The 19,461-nt window shown below is 45.1% G+C and overlaps 1 protein-coding gene across 3 annotated transcripts in view; it reads left to right on the forward strand.

Annotated features, from left to right (window-relative positions):
• The first annotated feature begins 7,971 nt into the window (after positions 1–7,971).
• Slain1 (SLAIN motif family, member 1) overlaps positions 7,972–19,461 on the forward strand; it is a 59,638-nt gene continuing 48,148 nt past the window's right edge. For 2 of the 3 annotated variants that reach the window (NM_001393854.1, NM_001393855.1), the window contains exons 1-2: positions 7,972–8,711; positions 15,470–15,609. In NM_001393854.1, coding sequence (NP_001380783.1) covers positions 8,158–8,711; positions 15,470–15,609 — 694 coding nt within the window. In that variant the 5' untranslated portion in view covers positions 7,972–8,157. Of the gene's footprint in view, positions 8,712–15,469; positions 15,610–15,644; positions 16,663–19,461 lie in introns of those variants that run through there. The other variant, XM_039093535.2, reaches the window with a different exon arrangement.

Raw genomic sequence — 19,461 nt, forward strand, 5'->3', positions numbered from 1 at the left:
AACATCATTGTGTAGTAACTGGCTATGTGTATTAGTTCTCTTTGCATTGCTGTGATAAAACACTATGACCAGAGAAGCTTATAGAAGGAAGGCAAGGTTTTTCTGGATAGAGCTTCAGAAGGAAAAGAGTGGAGAGGCATGGCAAAAAGCACCAGACTTGATGGTTGGGGCAACAGGTCAAGGCTTACATCCTAAATCATAAGCAGCACACAAAGAGGCTTTGGAATCTCAAATCTCACCCTCAGTGACAAGCTTCCTCCAGCAGGGCCATGCTTTCTAAACCTATCCAAATAGCACCACCAACTGGGGACCAAGCATACAAACCTCTGAGCCTGTGAGGGGCATTCTCATTCAAACTGTGACACATCGATAGGCACGATGATGACACAAACGTTCTATAACAAGACTATCACCAGCCTCTCTGTGGAGACCAGAGTGGCTCCTAGATTACAGCTTCAGTGCAGATCATCTTTTCACAATCTTATTATTGTTTTCTGAACAATATTTATGTGCACAGAGTGCGGACACTCTTTTGAACAAGCGCGGTGTAATGTTTGGAAACTAATTCCTGGTATCCAGTGACTGGACAGGCCCAGGGCTGCCTTGTTTCTCTGCTGTTCTCCTCTGAACTTTACTGGGTTCCAAGATCGACGCCCTGGCAGCTGTGCCAATCTCCCAGTGAAGAATGGCAGGAACCAGAATCATAGCAGTAATTCCTGTCCCACATCGCACAGTGCTTCTTGTCCCACACTGAGTGAACTTTAAATGGGCCTGGCCTGAGTCTGTAACACTTGTGTATAACTGTGGTAAGTTGTGCAGAGGACTCTTATAGAAACTCTGTAAATTAGCAAAGAAAACCTTTTCCTTGATGATGCAAAATAATCTTTAATCACTCTCTCAGTACCCAAGTGAGGCTGGGTGCCCAGCAGACACTTTGCTTGTTAAGTACCCTACCAAATCATTTTTTCCATAGCTACAAAAACAAATCCTCCAAATGAATGAAAATCCCACTGCATTGTCTTTTAGGATGAGAGGAGCACTTGAGGAAGACACGAAAAGAGACCGTTTTAAAAGTAGCATGTTTAGAACCTTAGAACTGTCCACTGTGGCGGTTGTATAAATGGCGTTTTTCTTCAGCAAGACTCAAATTATACCAGTCACCTTGTCCGATATTTTTAAACTTTGAAAAAAAATCGAAGTGATTTTTATTTATTTACTAGCTTCCATGCCATTGCGTTCTTACAGACTTGTTCCTTACTTTCCTGAACACTGAGGTGAGCGCTTCTGTCATTCCCTTCACAATGTGTGATATTATTTTCTTACGGATGAACAACACCTCATTGTGTACAAGGGCCGTATTTTCTTTAACCGTTCTCCTGCTGACAGTCACTGTGGTTGATTGGGTATCCTGAGTATTGTGAACAATGTCGCTTTATTTATTTTAAATTAGGTTTTTGAGTTAGAGAGTGGTGCTTTTCAGTGTAGCATTTTTTTATATACAACACGTCTCATTTTACTACGTTCTCATGGTCCCTTTTCTGTTTTCATTTCTATCTCCCTGGATCCCTGGATCCCTCCTCCTGACCCCCTGCTCTCCACTCCTATCTATTCTAATCTATTGTGCATATGAGAAAACTCATGCGGTATTTGGGTATGTATATATTTTAAAGATGCTTTAAGTATGTTGCTATTCTAACGTTTCCAATTTGGGGGAAAAAAGAAAACCTTCTGTGCTTTGATAGTTTTAAATTTAAAAACATTTCCCAAACCAGCATGGTACCTGTTTGGGTTTATCAAACGCTATAACATTGTTTCTTTGGAGCATGTTTAAGAGTGATATTAGCTTGTAATGAATCCTAACGTCCAGACATGGGAAATAGTGCTGAGATGCTATGCTCTGCTTGTCATCTGCTCAGAAAGAAGCACTTAGTAGCGAGTGAAGAGCCATTGTCCTGGGTCAGTGTTGTGTCTCCACTGGCAACTTTGTTGATCTTGGAAGCCGACTGTTTTCTTATCTGTTCTTGGTGACCTTCAAAGTTCCAGTAATGTTTCTTTGTTCTTCTGTTCAAGGCATCCCAGTTACTGAGTTTTGCATTGGTTGATAGTTTCTCTTTACAGTTGACGGGAACTGCGCTGGCTAATTTGATGTCAACATGACACAGGCTAGAGTCATCTGAGAGGAGGGAACCTCAATTGAGAAACTGTCTGGTTAAGACTAGACTGTGGGCAAACCTGTAGAGCATTTTCTTAATTAGCGATTGAGGTGGGGGAGCCCCACCCAGTGTGGATAGGACCAGCCTTGAGCTGGTGGTCCTGGGTTTTATAAGAAAGGAGGCTGACAAAGTACAGGATAACAATGCTACAATCTACAGAGCCAAATGAAGTAACAAGGGGGGCCCACCAGAGGATGCCAGAATCTCACCCAGGAGGGGAAACAAAATAGACTTCAGAGGCAAATGGAAGGAGGGGACAGGTTAGGAGAGGAGAGGAGAAGAACAGGGATGGTGAGCAGGTGTGGGAGAGAGAACTGAAATTGCTGGGGGCATCTCCAGGAGGAGAAGACCTGGGACACAGGAGGCTCCTGGAAGTCTATGGGGGTATCCCTAGCTGAGCCCCCTAGCAGCTGGGGATATGAAGACTGAAGTGGCCATCTCCTGTAGCCAGGGGGGACTTGCAGTGGAGGGAGGAGGAGATCAACCCACAAACAGAGCCCTGAACCCAAAATTTGCCCTACTTACAAGATGGGCAGGGATAAAGATAGAGCAGAGGTTGAGGAAATGGCCAACCAATGACTGGTCCATCTTGAGACCTATTCCATGAGAGAGAGCCATCACCTCACATTGTTAATGATACTCTGCTATGCTTGCAGACAGAAGCCTAGCATATCTGTCTCCTGAGAGGCTCCATCCAACAGGTGAATGAAACAGATGCAGAGACCCACAGCCAAACGTTAGATGGAACTCAGGGAGTCTTGTGGAAGAGTGGGAGATAGAATTGAACAAACTGGACATGTCAAGAACATTACAGGAAGACCTACAGAGTCAACTAACTTGGGTACATAGGGCTTTACAGATACTGAACCACCAACGAAAGAGCATGCATGGTCTGGACCTAGACCCCCTACCCATTTGTAGCAGATGTGCAGCATGTGGGTCTCTAACAGTTGGAGTAGGTGCTGTGTCTGATTCTGTTACCTGCCTTTGGATCCCCTTCCCCTAGTGGTACTGCTTGGTGGGGCTTCAGTGGGAGAGGATGAACTTAGCCCTGCTGTGACTTGATGTCCAACAGCAGGATGGCACCCAAGGGGGAGATTCCCCTTCTCTCGGAAGAAAGGGAGGGGGTAATGGGAGGAAGGGTTTGTGAGTGTGGGCTGCGGGCTGTGATCAGGATGTAAAGAGAATAAATAAAGTAATTAATTAATGCAAAAAAGGAAAGGGGGCTGGGGAAGCCATGGGGAGCAAGCCAGTAAGCAGCACCCTTCAATGGCCTCTGCACCAGATTCTATCTTTAGGTTTGAGATCTTGTCTTAACAACTTCCTTCTGTGATGGACTATGGATGCCAAGAAGCATAAGCCAAATAAACCGTTTCCTCCCGAACTTGCATTTTGCCATGGTGTTTCATCATAGCAATAATAACCCAAACTAAGACAGAGACCAAATCAGGAAACTCTGATTCCTAAGGGGATTCCTAAGACAAGACTTGGAGGTTAAGACTGCCTCTCTCTGATTCCCCCTGACCGCCCAAGCATACACTGAGCAGATTCACCTCGGTGTGCCTCAGTTTCTTCATCTAGGAATGGAATAATAACCACTTTAAGAGGTGTTGGAGATTAGATGAGTTCACATATAATTAGTAAGCACTAATAAATAGCTACTCTTAAAAACTATATAAAATTCCTTTCTCATGGCAAGTCATGCTATTTGAGGGTTTCATTGTTGTTTTGTTTTTAGAGCAAATGACCACAAAGGTGACAATACCAAGGATTTCAAATTAGGATGTGAGAGCTTCATCCTCATTATTTTGATGAATGCTTTTCAAGTTGGGTAAAAGGAATCAGATGAAGTCATCTCTTGCCACTGTAGCCCTTCCTGACCTGAGAGCTAGAGTCACTCTACGCTTGGCCACCTCCTGTGCATTTTCATCTTCACACTTGTTTTGAGCTATTGTTAGTCTATGTGTTTCTTTCCTCACTAGATAAAGTCTCAGAGGAGACAGTGTCTTACTCACCTTTTAGAAATTATAGTGCTGTGACTTAAACATAATAGACATATAATAAGCATTTATTGAAAGGGCTTTTTAAAAAGTATAGCTTGCCACACAAACATAATTATCACTATTACTCTTACTGTAAGCACCACTGTATGACTTTATAGGGAATAATTACACGGGTGTTTGACATGAGTCTAAGTAGGGGTGCTGAGTGAGGTTGGGAAATGCAACCTAAACACGGTGTGTCATTGATGTGCTTACTTCTCTCTGTATGACCCCCTTACATTAAAACGTCGCGCGTTCAATGTAGTAAGAGTTTTCCTAGTTCTATTTGGGTCATATGTGAAATAATCGATTATCATGGGTCTGCAAAAAGCCTTCTTATCTTCCCATGTTGCTCCGACAAGATAAATGAAGCATATGCAAATAACTAATTAGGATCTGATCTTAGTTCCAGATACAACGTGGGAATTTACTTATTCATCTTTCTGTAAAAAAAGAAAAATAAAAGGTGTTTCAATGTTTCTCTGCCATGTGCTTGCCACCCCAGGAGGCAGTGAGAGAGCCCTGGAGCATGTTCTACTCTCTCCGATGCAGAGAGCAGCCGTTTCCAGTAAGAAGCAGACTCACTGAAGAACTGGCCTCTGAATGAAGTTGAAAATACAGGTGGAGATCCTTGACCTTAGTTTTACATACTAGACGAATTTTCATTTCTCGGGGTTAGTAGAGCCACAGTCATGCATTTCTGCAGTAGACAGAGGAGAGCCATTGGGCTAGCAGGAACCGTTGAGAACTGCTGTTGGTTTTAATACTAAACCTGGCCATGTGACCTAGCCCGGCTCATCCGTAAAACTAGGATAGCAACAGGCAGGCTGCCTCTAGACTTCATAAAAAGACTTCTTTCTATGTATATGCTCAGGAGGATATTATGGTATGTTTCAGTTAGTGTTTCTATTGCTGTGATGAAACCATGACCAAAGCAACTTGGGGAGCCAGGGTTTATTCAGCACTTCTGCATCACTGTTCTTCACCAAAGGAAGTCAGGACAGGAACTCACACAGGGCAGGAACCCAGAGGCAGGAGCTGATGCGGAGGCCATGGAGGAGTGCTGCTTACTGGCTTCCTTCCTCTGGTTTGTTCAGCCTGCTTTCCTACTGAAAGCTGGAAGGCCAGCCCAGGGGTAACCCCGCCCACAATGGGCTGGGCCCTCCCATATCAGTTTCTAAGAAGACGCTCTACAGGCTTTCCTGCAGTCGGGTCATATGCTGGCGTTTTTTTCTCAATTAAGTTTCCCATTTTCCCCAATGACTCTAGCTTATGTTAAACTGACATAAACTAGCCAGCACCTGCTGCTTGTGCAATTTTGTTGCCAGATAAAATGATTTAACTGACAAGTGATAGCTACATATGCCATTCGAGATATATACAGGTGACTAAATTGATTTTCTGTTTTTAGAAGTAACTTCAGTGATGACGTGTGATTTTAAAAGTGTAAGGAGTAAGGACTACTGGGAAATATGAATTTCTTGATCCAGTTTCGAGTGTGTGATGTACGGGTGTTTCCCATAAGGGTTTTAGTGAGACGTGCATTTTTAGGTCAATATCTTCTTTGTACACACCGAAATCGTTTCATTTAAAATACTAAATTTTAAATATTGAGTAGCTACGTATGCAATTTCTTTCAAAGAACACAGCTTGAGATTTGCATCAAAATAAAAAAAATTAGACTGCTTAATTAAAACCTTGACACCACCAACCTCTTCAATTAGGTGTTAAGGAGAACGGCACCCTGGGGATACCAACTTAAAATCAGTGTGCATTTTGAATGCCATTAGCAGGTACACATGCACAGTTCTCCGAAGGGAAGAAAAGAGCTTTAGTAGAAAAAAACAATTTAACATTTCTCTAGAGCAGAAATTATTTTGCCTTTTAAAAGCAAGGAGAGACCATGTCTGCTGCCACCTGAAACAATGCTACCCACATTTTCCAGGCTTAAATTTTCAGGTATGCTTTTTTTATTTTTGTAAACAATGGCAATTTTTTTTTTTTTTACAATAATTGTTACTTAAAATATAGCTCTACAGCCTGACCTCTGGTTTCTGGGATGTGTTCTGTAGACCTGAAAGGCTGTTTACCTCTCTGCTTCTTTAGAGTCTATGAATGCTGTAGTAAAAATAACTGCTTCTCTTTACTTGTTAACTCTTGTTGTTTTAACTATTATGTGCTGATTCCTAATTTCTTTCACTGATGTGGAACTCGGCAGCTCTTTGTTCTCATTGTGTCTGTTCTCTCCCTTTCTTTGTGTTTCAGGGATACTGCGGCCCGCATCTGCCACTGAGCATGCGGGGAAAAATCTTTCACTAGATTCTTCACTTAGGAGTTTCAGTAGTAGCACTCCACTTCTCCAGGTTTTAGTAATAACCAACATACCCAAAAAGATAGAATGAAACTTGGAAAGGTGGTGGGAGATACAGGTGGTTCCGGGTCAGGTCGGATGGCCAGCGGGGCTTTGAGGGGGAAGGTAACTTCAGGGAAGTTACCACACACTAACTTACAGAAGCTCTTGCCAGCCAAGTTAAATTCAGGACACCCACCTTGCACATACACCCAAGTTTAGAGGTGTAGCTTGCCAAGTGAGAAGACACAAGTGTTTCTGAGCAGTAAGACACAGGATCAAATTAAAAAAGATTAGAGGCGACATCCTAGCTGTGCCACAGAGATGTACGCTGTGTTTTCATTGGCGCTATGCGGACAGTGCCTGAGCGAGGCCCTTCACAAGATAGGATACCATCTGAGGATGAGAACCAGCGGTGTGGATTGTTCTCGCAGCATAACGGCAGGCTTTCCTTTGTGTTAAACACACAAAATGCTGAGCCAACATTAAATGAACAAAAACGATCAGTTCGCCTGCTTAAAAGCACTTTTGTTGAAAATTAATGAAAAGCAGGGTTTCCAAGAAATCCCCCACCACCACCCACCCCCAAACAAACCAACTTTTGAAGCGGGGAATATTAGATCTTTCCTCTTTTTGCTCAGGCATGTGTGACTTCAATAGTGTAAATAATTTAACAGATGGAGCCCAAGTTCGCTTGTATTTGCAGTGAGTGTTGAGAAGCCAGCTTTTAGAACACAGTGGAGCATGCAGGGGATGCTCAAAGATCTTTTGTCCAATATCAAAGAGCATGAAAACCCTACTCTGGTTTAATGGTGAAAGACCGGTGGGGACAGTTCATATATGGCTATTAGATAGGGTGAAGTGAACGCCTGACTTTTAGAAGCTGGCCATTCTCCCTCATAGAGACGGGGATCACTCACTTTCCTTCCTCACCCTCCCCTATCCCACCATTTTGTTTCTGTGCTACCTAACACTGCCCTTAGCGGCATCTTTTCAAACAGACCCAAAGCATCTGCTTTTTGTGGGGGGACTCAGTATCACGCTCCCCAGACCTTCTATTTTGAAGAGGTTTCATTAGCATGTGGAAATACGATGAAGTCTAAAAGTGCTCCTGTAAGAGGGTTGGCCGTTGGCCCTGGGTACGTCTCTCCCTGCCGCAGACACCTGCTACTTCTTTAGATCTCATCTCTGGCTGTGGTCCTAGAAGTGTGGCTCTCTCGCCCTAAGCGGAGGAAGTGCGAGCGGCGCGAAGTTCAGGCCAGGTCCAATCAGGCACCTGGGGTTAGGTGGCGTGGGTGCAGGCGGATGCCCAGGGCGGGTCCCCGCTGCAGGTCCCGCCCCCTCGACGCAGCCATCATCGGAGGCTCCGCCCCTCGCGCCCGCCCCGTCCCGGGGCCGCGGCTAAAACCCGGAGCCGCTAGAGCAAGAGCACAGGGCAGAGCTGCTCGGCTGCCGCTTCCTCGGCCGGAGGCTGGGCCCTGGTGCTGATGCTGGTAGACTGCGCGAGCTGGGCCCGCGTAACCACCTCGCCGCGGCGCTCTGGGCTCCCGCGATGATGGCGGAGCAGGTGAAATGCGCCTCCCCGGTGGCGGGCTCCGGCGCGGGCCCGGGGCCGGTGGTGAACGCCGAGCTGGAGGTGAAGAAGCTGCAGGAGCTGGTGCGCAAGCTGGAGAAGCAGAACGAGCAGCTGCGCAGCCGGGCGGCCAGTGCGGCCGCCGCCCCGCACCTGCTGCTGCTGCAGCCGCCGCCGCCCTCCGCACCGCCGCCAGCCGGGGCCTGCAGCCCGCTCACCACGCACAGGGCCCCGGCCAGCACGACCTCTCCGGGCCCGGGGGCGCTGGGTCCCGCGTTCCCGGGCACCTACTGCTTGCCCAGCCCGGCGCCGTCCCTGCTCTGCAGCCTGCAGCCGGCCGACGCGCCCTTCGTCTACTCCAAGCCGGCGGCGGGCTTTTTCGCCGGAGGTGGCAGCCCGGAACCATGGACCGCGGGGACCCCGCCGGGGGAAGCCGCCACGCCACCGTTGCCTCCTCCAACGCTGCTGGACGAGGTGGAGCCGCTGGACCTGGAGAGCTTGGCCGCCTGGAGCGAGGACGACGACTACACCTGGTATGGACGAGCTCCGCCGCCCCCCTACCCCCGGGGTTCTGAGGCCCAGCACGCGGGGGCGGGGCGTGGGAGGTAGGGGACCCAGAGGCCTAGCAGGTGCCAAGCCCCAGCCGAAGCTTTGAATGAAGGCAGAAACCTGTTTTGTGATTGTGCCTATTGGACTGGGGGACTGGGGACTGGGGAGGAATTGATCCCTGCCATCTGCCTTGTGCTCTGCTCTTTGCTCATTACCGAGTCCCAAGCTCCTCGTTAGCCTTAAATGCACAACTCATGTCATCTTGTCGCTCAGCCCTGATCTCTCTCTCCCCCACGCCCCCCCCCCTCTCTCTGTGTGTGTGTGTGTGTGTGTGTGTGTGTGTGTGTGTGTGTGTGTGTGTGTGTGTGTGTGTGTGGTGACGATGCTTGTCTTCTGCCCTCCACCTCCACTGCTTACTGTTCTTTTCTTACAAACGAACATTGCACAAGATTGGTGTGCAGCCCCTCTCGGTAGCGCCTGAAGCCACCTAGTGATGGGTCTCTTCTCAGACGTCTGCTCTTGCAGTTGGGTTGTGTAGTTATATATGTCATCTCTCTGTATTTTCATTGATAACCTTTCAAATACTGATTTGATTATTAAAGATGTGCTTACCCTAGTATGTCAAAACCGAAGGCCTGTTAGGGGATGAAGGGAGCAGTGGAGGCACTATTATTATTTTTAAATGAACTTAGGAGGAATTTTCATTAATTTTAAAAATGAAACCGTATTGAAGCGGGCAATTTTATGCCAACTTGACACAGGCTAGAGTCATCAGAGAGGTGGGAACCTCAACGATGCCTCCGTAAAATCAGGCCGTAGGTAAGCCTGTAGAACCTTTTCTTAATGATTGATTTGGGAAGACCCAGCCCATTGTGGGCGTTGCCATCCCCTAGGCTGGAAGTCCTGAGATTAAACAAGGTAGAAGGCTGAGCAAGCCATGGGGAGCAAAGCAGTAGCTAGCATCTCTTCGTGGTCTCTGCATTTAGCACCTGCATCCAGATTCCTGCCTTGTTTGAGTTCTTGTCTTGTATGAGTTCCTGTCCTGACTTCTTTTAACGATGAGCTGTGATGTGGAAGTATAAGCCAAATAAATCCTCTCCTGATTCCCCCCCCCCCCCAAGTTGCTGTGTGTGTGGATCCTGGTGTTTATTCACAGCAATTGTAACCCTAAACAGTGATGTGAGAGAAAAACTTTATTATCTAATTTTAGACACTTTTAGGGTTGATTGGCAGGATGCCTGGTGGAGACCAGAAGCATCTATTCAATGGGAATCTGGTTAGCTGTGTTTCTGCTCGCGACTGAGGAGTTTTTAGAGGAGACAGGTGCCTAGACCCTGCGTGATGTGTTTTCCCTGCTGCTGGCCCATGGAAGGCTTGGCCTTTGTGTACCTTCTGCTAGGGTTTGCCTGCTTGGTCGCTGGATGTACACTAGTGGTACAGACATACCTGAGGAGTGGTTGGATAAAATGGAGTGTCAGGGGAGCCGAGCAGGGTTCACATGGAGGAATAGTACAGGCGGAAGAGTTTTATCCTTTTGTCTTTAGTGCTTTTAGTTAAGAAAATCAGATTTTTTTTTCACTTTGTAATCTTGTTAATGATTGCATAGAAAGGAAACAGAAGGTGGAGAATCTTACTGGTTTGGTATTGGGAACTACAATCTTCCTTTCTCATTGGCAACCTACACGTCAGCTACCTGTGGACTTTGTCAATTGCTTTGATTTTGAGAATTAATAACATTAATTGATCATTAACTGTGGGCACGTCTATAATCTCCCTCCAACTTTGATTTTAGGAACCGTGCAGGTGTCTGTCTTAAGTTGTGCGATTCTAATGGCTCAACTTCCAAGAACTTTATGCCATTCTTTCTAAACCACATTTGGGGGGAGAGTAAGGCCTAAATATAGTTCAGCTTGTATACAATATTGAAAAATGGCCTTGCAGTGGCTTTTGTGTTTCACTAATGCCTGTCAGCCCTTATGCTAATTTCAGATCAGTTGAGCTTTTGATTTTTTAGATGACGTATATAAACAGAAGAAATTGGTTTATAATCCTGATAGAAACACAAAAGAGCAATCCCTTCACAATATGGCATATTTTAAAAATCTATCATTATCACTATTATTATTGTTGTTGTTACTGTTATTTTGTCTTCCTGAGAGAAGTTCTCCCACTGTAGCGCAGGCTGGCCCTGAAGTCCATGTCTTGCTCCTTACCTTTCCGAGTGCTGGGATTTCAAGTGTGTACCACCATGATGGGCTTTCAGATTTGTTTTGGTATTGCTGTTTTTCTGGTTAATAATAGTACATATATGCCAAATATAGTTTACCACAGTTACCCAACTGTCCACGCGTATTGTTGTCTAGCTTTTAACTTAAAACATCAAGAGAGCATTGAAATAAGTCTTAAAAGGAGCTATTTAGCGGGATCCGCGTATTAGCCTTTAATGTGGTTTAAGCAAATCTAAACTGAAGGAAGTTTAACTTTACTCATCAAATGTGCGGGCCAATAATAAGAATCGACCCCTCATTGCTTTAAAACTGTTCCCGTGGACATATGGCACACCGTTTCTAGAGTCCCTTCTTTAAGCAAGGAGGAGATCCCAGGTGGGAAAACAGGGGGATCGTTAATCTTAGTCAGATGCACTGAGTGATTTTAAGGTCACCTAATTTAAAGATTTTAAAAAATCATTTTAGATATTATCTTTGTATGAAAACATTTCAAATACTTTCTGATGAAAAGGTAGCCAACAAGCTTTACTTTAAAAGTTTCAAACCACCTGCCAGTGTTTCCTGAGCACCCCAAGAACCTGTATGGCAGTACAGGTGTCTCCACCGTGGAGTGCCACAGTAGTGGCCTCTCCTTAGGATCCCATGGTGCAGTGTGCATGGTGCAGTGTGCGGTATGCAATGTGCACGGTACGGTTTACAGTGTGCCTCACCATTTCTTATGCGCATTAAGGAACAGCTGCAGCAGGATTGCAGTCTGTATTGAGGTGCCTTGTCAGCCCGTGGTTTGCAAACATCTCCTCCAGACACTCTGTTTGCCTCTTAATCTCTTGGCAGTGTTCCCCAGGGGAAAAGGTTTTATTTTTGCTAAGGCCCAATGACGCCTCTCATTCTTCTGGATCATGTATGATTTCAGTCATAGAGATTATGGTGAAGGGGTGTTTGCTGATTTTGGGGTACAGACTTTCACCTATGGTTTCGAACAAAAAAGATACATTTTTATTTTCAGTTTTCTTTCTTTTAAAGTTAGCTTTGGATACTGTATGCAGTTCTAGGGCTCACAGTTTTGTGCATGAGTAGTCTTGACACCTGCATCATTTGTTCAGAAGACTGCCCTTCGTTGACGTTTTTTGCACTGAAAATATTCAGTGTTCTTTGCTTGGTTCCCTTTGGGGTCTGTCATTTTTCCATTGCTGTATTTACCTGCATGCCTCTCTAAGCTGTCTTCGCTCACCAGTTAGCGAGACTCTGGCTTTGTTGTCTTTTAACAGTTGTTTGGCTATTGAAGGATTTTCCCTTTTCCATGTGAATTTTAGAGTCCGTTTCTCCATTAACACACACACTCACACTTCCCCAACACACACACACACACACTCCCCCAACACACACACACACTCCTCCAACACACACACACACACTCCCCAACACACACCCCCCCAACACACACATACTCACACTCCCCCAACACACACACATACACATACACACACACACTCACACTACTGCAACACACACATACACATACACACACACTCACACTACCCCAACACACACACACATACACACACACTCACACTCCCCCAACACACACACACACACTCACACTCCCCCAACACACACACATACACACTCACACTCCTCCAACACACACACACACACACACACACACACACACACTCACTCACTCACACACAGCTAGGATTTTTACTGGAATTTCTTCAATTATAAAAATAATTTGCAGGACGACCTACACCTTAACAGTTTTTAGTCATTGAACCAAAAACCTGGTCTATCTCTCCATTAATTATGTCTCTGATTTCTCTCAGAATGGTCTTGTAGTTTTCTCTTGTGTGAATCTTGTAGACCTTCCTGTTAGATTTGTGCATGGGTTTGACAGTTTTGAAGATACTCTTCAAATGGAAGAGGGGACATGAAAGTGTCAGCATTTTGTTGCTGGTATATATAGACACATGACAAGTGCGCAAACCCAGCATCCTACAGACATTGCTACTATACTTACCTAGTTTTAAATGAATAATGTCCTCTGTGAAATCTACATATCTGTCATATATAGATAAAGGCAGATTTACTATGTTTTGGTCAAAATGTTCTTAGTCTGTTCAGCCTGTTGCTGGTGGGAAAACCTCTATCAAGGGTTGACTAGAAATGATGGGCCCAGTGTCCTGATTTTGCTCTGTGGGAAGTGTTAGTCTGTTATAGTCAGAATGCTACAATATCTTCAATGTCTTCAGTTGGGTTGAGGACAATTCCTCTGCTTCCAGATTTTTTTTTTTGGTGTGGCTGTCAGATGCTTTTTTCTTTGTCTATTGAACTCATCACATGATCTTCTTTCTATTTTAGTTACTGTAGTAAGTTACACTGATGTCGTAATGTTAAAGCAAGCTCTCATATTTGGAGTAAACTCCATCAAGAGTTTATATGTGAGATTCAACTTCTAAACTATTTAGACTCTGCATCTGTTCCTGAGTGATGGTAGTCACTAGAGATCCACCTCCCCCTAATGTGAGTGATGGTGGTCACTAGAGATCCACCTCCCCCTAATGTGAGTGATGGTGGTCACTAGAGATCCACCTCCCCCTAATGTGAGCGATGGTGGTCACTAGAGATCCCTCTCCCCCATAATGTGAGTGATGGTGGTCACTAGAGATCCCTCTCCCCCCTAATGTGAGTGATGGTGGTCACTAGAGATCCCTCTCCCCCATAATGTGAGTGATGGTGGTCACTAGAGATCCCCTGCCCCCTAATGTTGAGTGATGGTGTCACTAGAGATCCCCCTCCCCCTAATGTGAGCGATGGTGGTCACTAGAGATCCCTCTCCCCCTAATGTCTGTATCTGGCTATAGATTCAACAAAACACTGCCCTCATGAAATATGTTAGACTGTTGTCCCTTCTATGTGACAGAGTTTGTAAAGAGTTGGTCTTTTGTTTAGATGTTTGGTAAAATTCAATAATCAACCTTCCTAGCTAACTTGTTAGACATTTTTCTTTGTGTGAAGGAGTTTTTTTTATCTTTTCTTTTAAATTTTACTTTTTAACTCTTTTGTACATGTTCATTTAAGTTACTTGTCTATAAACATCACCCAGATGCCATTTGTGTTATTGTGCTCCTGGGTTTGTTTAGATTTGTATGGATTGTATCTAAGGCTTGGGTATGAACCAGGCTCTCAGCAAAGTGGGGCAGTGGGATTTCCGTGATCGGTTTAGCTCAGAATATCCTGAGTGTGTTCTTGACCCCAGAGGTGCCGTCATTGCTTGGGAACTTGTTAGACATTTAGGTTTTTTGAACTTACGCTGAACCTGTTGAATCCGGAAATGGGAGCTGCTGTGTGCTCAAGGAATCTCTGTCTGCAGCACTGAAGATAAGGACAACGGCCTGAACTTTACTTCACTAAGTACCAGGCACTGCACAGAGCAGGAGACTCGAGGCTAGGCAGGTGGGCAGGAGTACTACCCACCTGTGTCACAGGAGGGCAGGGGCAGCACCTGGGCATGGGAGTATTGGATTAATGGATGTTTAGTGGATACACGACTGTGGGCCACATTCCAAGAAAACTATGATGTAATGCAGCTACCATGAAATGACTTAAAGAGAAATTTTAGATTCCTCATCTGTAACAGGAGTCAGCAAAAGAGAAAGTCACCTGTGCTGGCCGCATGGTATGGGTGGAAAGATAGGTTTTATACTTTTAAATAATGGAGTGTCATCAATCAAAATAATTTAAAAACTACAATGTGTAATTTTTTGAGACAGGATCTCACGACGTAGCTCCGGCAGTCTGGAGATCTGTAAAGATCATGTTGGCCTTAAACGCACATATCTGCTTTCCTCTGCTTCCCCAGTGCTGGGACTAAAGTTTGCAGGAATGAAGTCATGCCTTTTTAGTTAAATTCTGACAGCAGTGCTTGTGGGCTGCAAGAGTAAGCTGAGTAATCATAGCAGTAATTGTGCTTCAGAGCCAAGGATCACAAACTAGTCCTTCATAGAAATTGTTGCCAGCCTCTAAGGTATCTGAGGGAGTTGAATACATTGTCCACCTCTGTGGGCTGCTGGTCTCACTCTGACAGGTGGCAGTCTTTTCTGACAGCAGGAGGGTAAATAATGAAGTCTGATGTTTCAGGACTGGATGCTCATTAGAATCACAGTAACTTGGAAGGATTCTGTTGCAAGCAAGAGCCGTGGCATTAGTTTCTAGACATGCCGAGTGATACCTTAAGATAGCAACAGTTCAGTTAGCAGAAGCTTCTCTCAAACAGCTAAGGGGAGGGGGATTTTTAGATGTGTTTTTGAAGTAGTTTTCAGCGGGCTTTGGAAAGTGACCTATTCTATTTGGGGATATTTGCCGGTTAAAAATGATTCTCTCGGTACTTTGAAGACTCTAATGTGGTTCTGTTTCTATGGGAACATTCAGCACATGCTGCTTTCCTTCCAAAGTGCCAAAGAGGCACTTTCTGTAATCTGTATCATACCTAAATGTAGATTTCTTTCTTTTTTAAGGTTGTACATTGGCTCTTCAAAGACATTCACCTTGTCAGAGAAGTCCCTGAGTCCTTTGCAGTGGTGTAGACATGTCCTAGATAACCCAACGCCTGAGATGGAGGCAGCCAGACGCTCCCTGCGCTTCAGACTGGAGCAAGGTACAGTGAGTGTGTGTCCTCTCCCTCCTCAACCTCCGACTGTCCTCTTGGCTTCTGTGTCTGGGTTGGGAATAGACTTTAGTTGATAAGCTCTTCTACTGAGGTACAGGTTGTCGTTGCATGCAATCCCACTGTTCTGAGGAATACAGCGTTCCTCAGTGAGGGCTGTGCTCACCGGCCTCAGTGGAACCACCTTTAGCCAGAGTTTGAGCTGACAATATGGAATATCTCTTTTTCTCCTCCTGTTTCAGAAATGGGTCAGTAAGTGAAATGGATCTGCCTTCACTGTTCTAAATTGGTAATTAGGGTCTGTGGCTCAATTCTAAGTCAAACGGGGAGTCTCCTGGGGTCCACTTTGTTGTGCTCCTTCCCTGTTTAGATGGGTGTATGACTGAAAGTCCTGACCTCTATATACCAGAAACTAATCCTAATAGTGTATGTCCCATTGGTTAACTGAGAGAGGTCAGCAGAAGGCACACACACACACACACACACACACACACACACACACACACACACACAGAGAGAGAAAGAGAGAGAGAGAGAGAGAGACAGACAGACAGACAGACAGACAGACAGACAAAGAGATAGGCAGGCAGAGATAGTGATACAGATAGATAGGTAGGTAGATAGATAGACAGACAGACACACACCCAGATAGACACGGGGTGGGGAGGGAGAAGAGAGAGAGTTGTGGGAGAAACAGCTATAAGAGTGTGTGGTCCCTAGCTACTTCCTTTCCCTCTGTGCCCAGCACTTCAAGGCTGTAATCGTGTGGCCTTCCACCCTGTCCTTTAACCTCTCAGTGTCTGTTCACTTTCCGGGAACGCCCTTTCTGCCTGTGCATCACTGCCTCTCAAATCCCATTTGAACTTGAGAGCACAGGCCCCGCCTTTCCCGGGGGAAGGAATGTGTATGTGCGAGGATGGGCAGAGGGCATCTGCACTGGTAGTCAGGAGCACTGCGGAGGCACATGGAAGGTTAGACTCTGCTTCTCAAGCTCTTCAAGGAGAACGGATGGTTAAGAGACACTTGAGCGGAAGACAGACGTGGGTAGAGTTTCTTTGCCTCTTACTTCTACCATAGCGTGTACCTTACGTTGGCCCAAGGCAGGGCTTCCCTTCCCCTGTAGAGTTAAGTGATTGAGAGTTTTGCTAAGCAAGAGGATACTTGGGTGATGGGGTCAGAGTTGGGGTCTCCCCGGCATCAGGGTCGCATCCTTAGCAATACATAGGTTCTGTACTGCTTGTTGGATTGGCATAGCCATAGGTTATAGTAACAGAAATCTAGCTTCAGTACTTGGGGAAGGTGGAATTTAAGGCACATGTTTTGTTAGCAGTTGATGTATTGATGGCAAGTTGAAGAGGGGTATAGGAGTGAAGATATGCTGGGAGGACATCGGCTGTGAGTACTCGTGCTGTGGAGTGATACCCGATGTCCAGAGGCCCGAGCATCGGTCCTGTCCTGCTCAGCAAACACCGTGACTCTCAGCAAATGAGCAAGTCCTCTGCCTCTTGCCTTCTGACTCAAGTGATCTTATGGTCTTACTCTGTGTACATTTTGATGTCTGAGTATGGTTCGAAACCGAAGTTGGATGAGATCCAGGGATTCCAACACTTTAGCTGAGTCGTCAATAAACGTTCTTCTGCAAAGGGTCACATAATAGATCCCTTAAGGTTTTCCACGATACACCCTTTGTTGTGACTGTGAAACTTCCTTGTCACCCAAAGGCAACTACAGATTTCAAATCAAGTGAACAGAGTTATGTTCCAAAGCCACCTCATTCATGGACACGGATTTGAGTTTCAAGAGATTGTTTTTTTCTGTCATGAAACACCTCCCTCCCCCCATATATACAAACCATTTGTTGTTGTAAAATTATAAAAAGTAAAATGCCGTCTTTTACCCCAACTAAATCTGGCACTGTAGATATCTGGTAGATAACTTTGTCTCAGTCAACAAATCGTCTCACCTGCTCTGCTCCATCCCATATCACACTACCGATGGCTTCTCTCTGAGCCTGGCAACAATCTCTCTACCCATCCAGTTCCCAAGGCAGGTTGCCACCATGCCAGGAATATGCATCTCAATTCCCTGGCGGCCCAGTGTCTCCAGCCACTACATACTCTTTGAATTTAAATCGCCATATAAAAGATCATGCGACACAATAACCTCTGATCCAACTCATAAGATACAATTGCCCACCTAAACATGCAAAGCCCTGTGCACATCCATCCCTTAAGAACATTCATAACCTATAAAGGTACAGAGTGGAATCTTAACATCCACCTCCCTGTTTTCTCGCCAGCTTCTCCCCCCTCCTCATTCCATTCCAGTCTCCTCCTCTTCCCTTAAACTTTTCTCCCGCCCTTCCTTCCTTCTCGTCCAATGACAGGCCTTGTTCTATCTTGTACTTACCTTCACCTGTATGACATCCTACAACCGTTCTTAGCTGATAGATTATCAAGGAGACTGGAGGTGGCTGGATGCTGCCCACCGTGGCCACAGTGTAGCAGTCCCTGCTTCAGGGATTGACTTGCACACAGGTAAACTACAGGGTTGACTTTTGAGACAGAGAAGGAGCTTTTAGTAAATGTAATATGAATCTGATTAATAGTTTTGATCAGATGTCTGATTATCTAGTTTTGCTTTTATTGGCAGATGGGAAGTCATGTGGACATGCAGTGAAACGGGACAGTTTTATTCGTGCTTTAGTTTATTAGAATTTAATAGAAAATATTTTAGGTGAGAACTTAACATTTCAGAACCAAAATCAGTGACTGATTAAATTTGTTTATTAATCTGCAAACTTTTGCCGTGAGACTAAATGCGTTTGTTTCAAAGATCTGTAATTCTAGTGTAAGATAACTTGCTGATTTGAGCTAAAGGTCTTGGCGGGGTGGAGCTGAAGCCTTGAGCTCCTTGGTAGCTGCCTGGAAAGCATCAGACCCCGTGGTTCCTGTCCTTGTACTCTGCTAAAGAGACGTCGTTTATTGCACAAAAAGCATACACTTTATTAAATGATCTTTTCAGCTTGAAAAATATTAATCATATGGAACTTCAGGACAAAACAGCTGATTGTCTCGTGCTTTTCCCGTTTATTTCTCAGATCAGGTGCTGTTTGTTTTTCTGTTTATGTCTTTTAAGTTTTCATTTGTTAAATGGCTGTCGAGTTACATTACCTTTTTAAAGTTAATTAACTTTTGAGAATTTCATACATGAATAGTGTACTTATGTTATCCTCTCCCCCCCCCCAACTTTTTCTGTGTCTCCTCAAATTCATGGCCTCTTTTTAAATTATTCTCTCTCTGTCTCTCTGTCTCTCTCTGTCTGTCTGTCTCTGTCTGTCTGTCTGTCTGTCTGTCTGTCTCTCTCTCTCTCTCTCTCACACACACACACACACACACACACAAAGCTTTTGACATTGGATTGTGAGGTTTAATCTTTGAATCCTACTCCTTATACATTTTTTTCAGCACATCTTTCTAATTTGGCTTTTCTGAACTACAGGATGCATAGGTATTTTTAGGATAGGAATGCTTGTGTACAGGCATTGCAATATCTTATATGCTGCATCTCACTTAGTTTTTAGTTTGCTGCATGAAGATGTGATCTTCTCAGTCCTGACATTAGTTTACTCCAGACTCTCTGGGTCGTCCCTGCTTGTAAGGGGTGTGGTGTTCTGTCCTGTTCCTGTGCACCCTCTTCTGTTCTTTTAGCACCAGATGTCTGTCACCTTCCACAGCTGTCATGGAAGGGTCTCCTCAGCCCTATTCAGTGGCTCTTCAGATGCCAGCCCTCTCTTCCAGACTCTGCTCTTTTATTCAAATGCCTTCTTTACTTGCCGCTTTG

This window comes from Rattus norvegicus, chromosome 15, assembly GCF_036323735.1.
Source record: "Rattus norvegicus strain BN/NHsdMcwi chromosome 15, GRCr8, whole genome shotgun sequence".
Classification (NCBI taxonomy): Eukaryota; Metazoa; Chordata; class Mammalia; order Rodentia; family Muridae; genus Rattus; species Rattus norvegicus.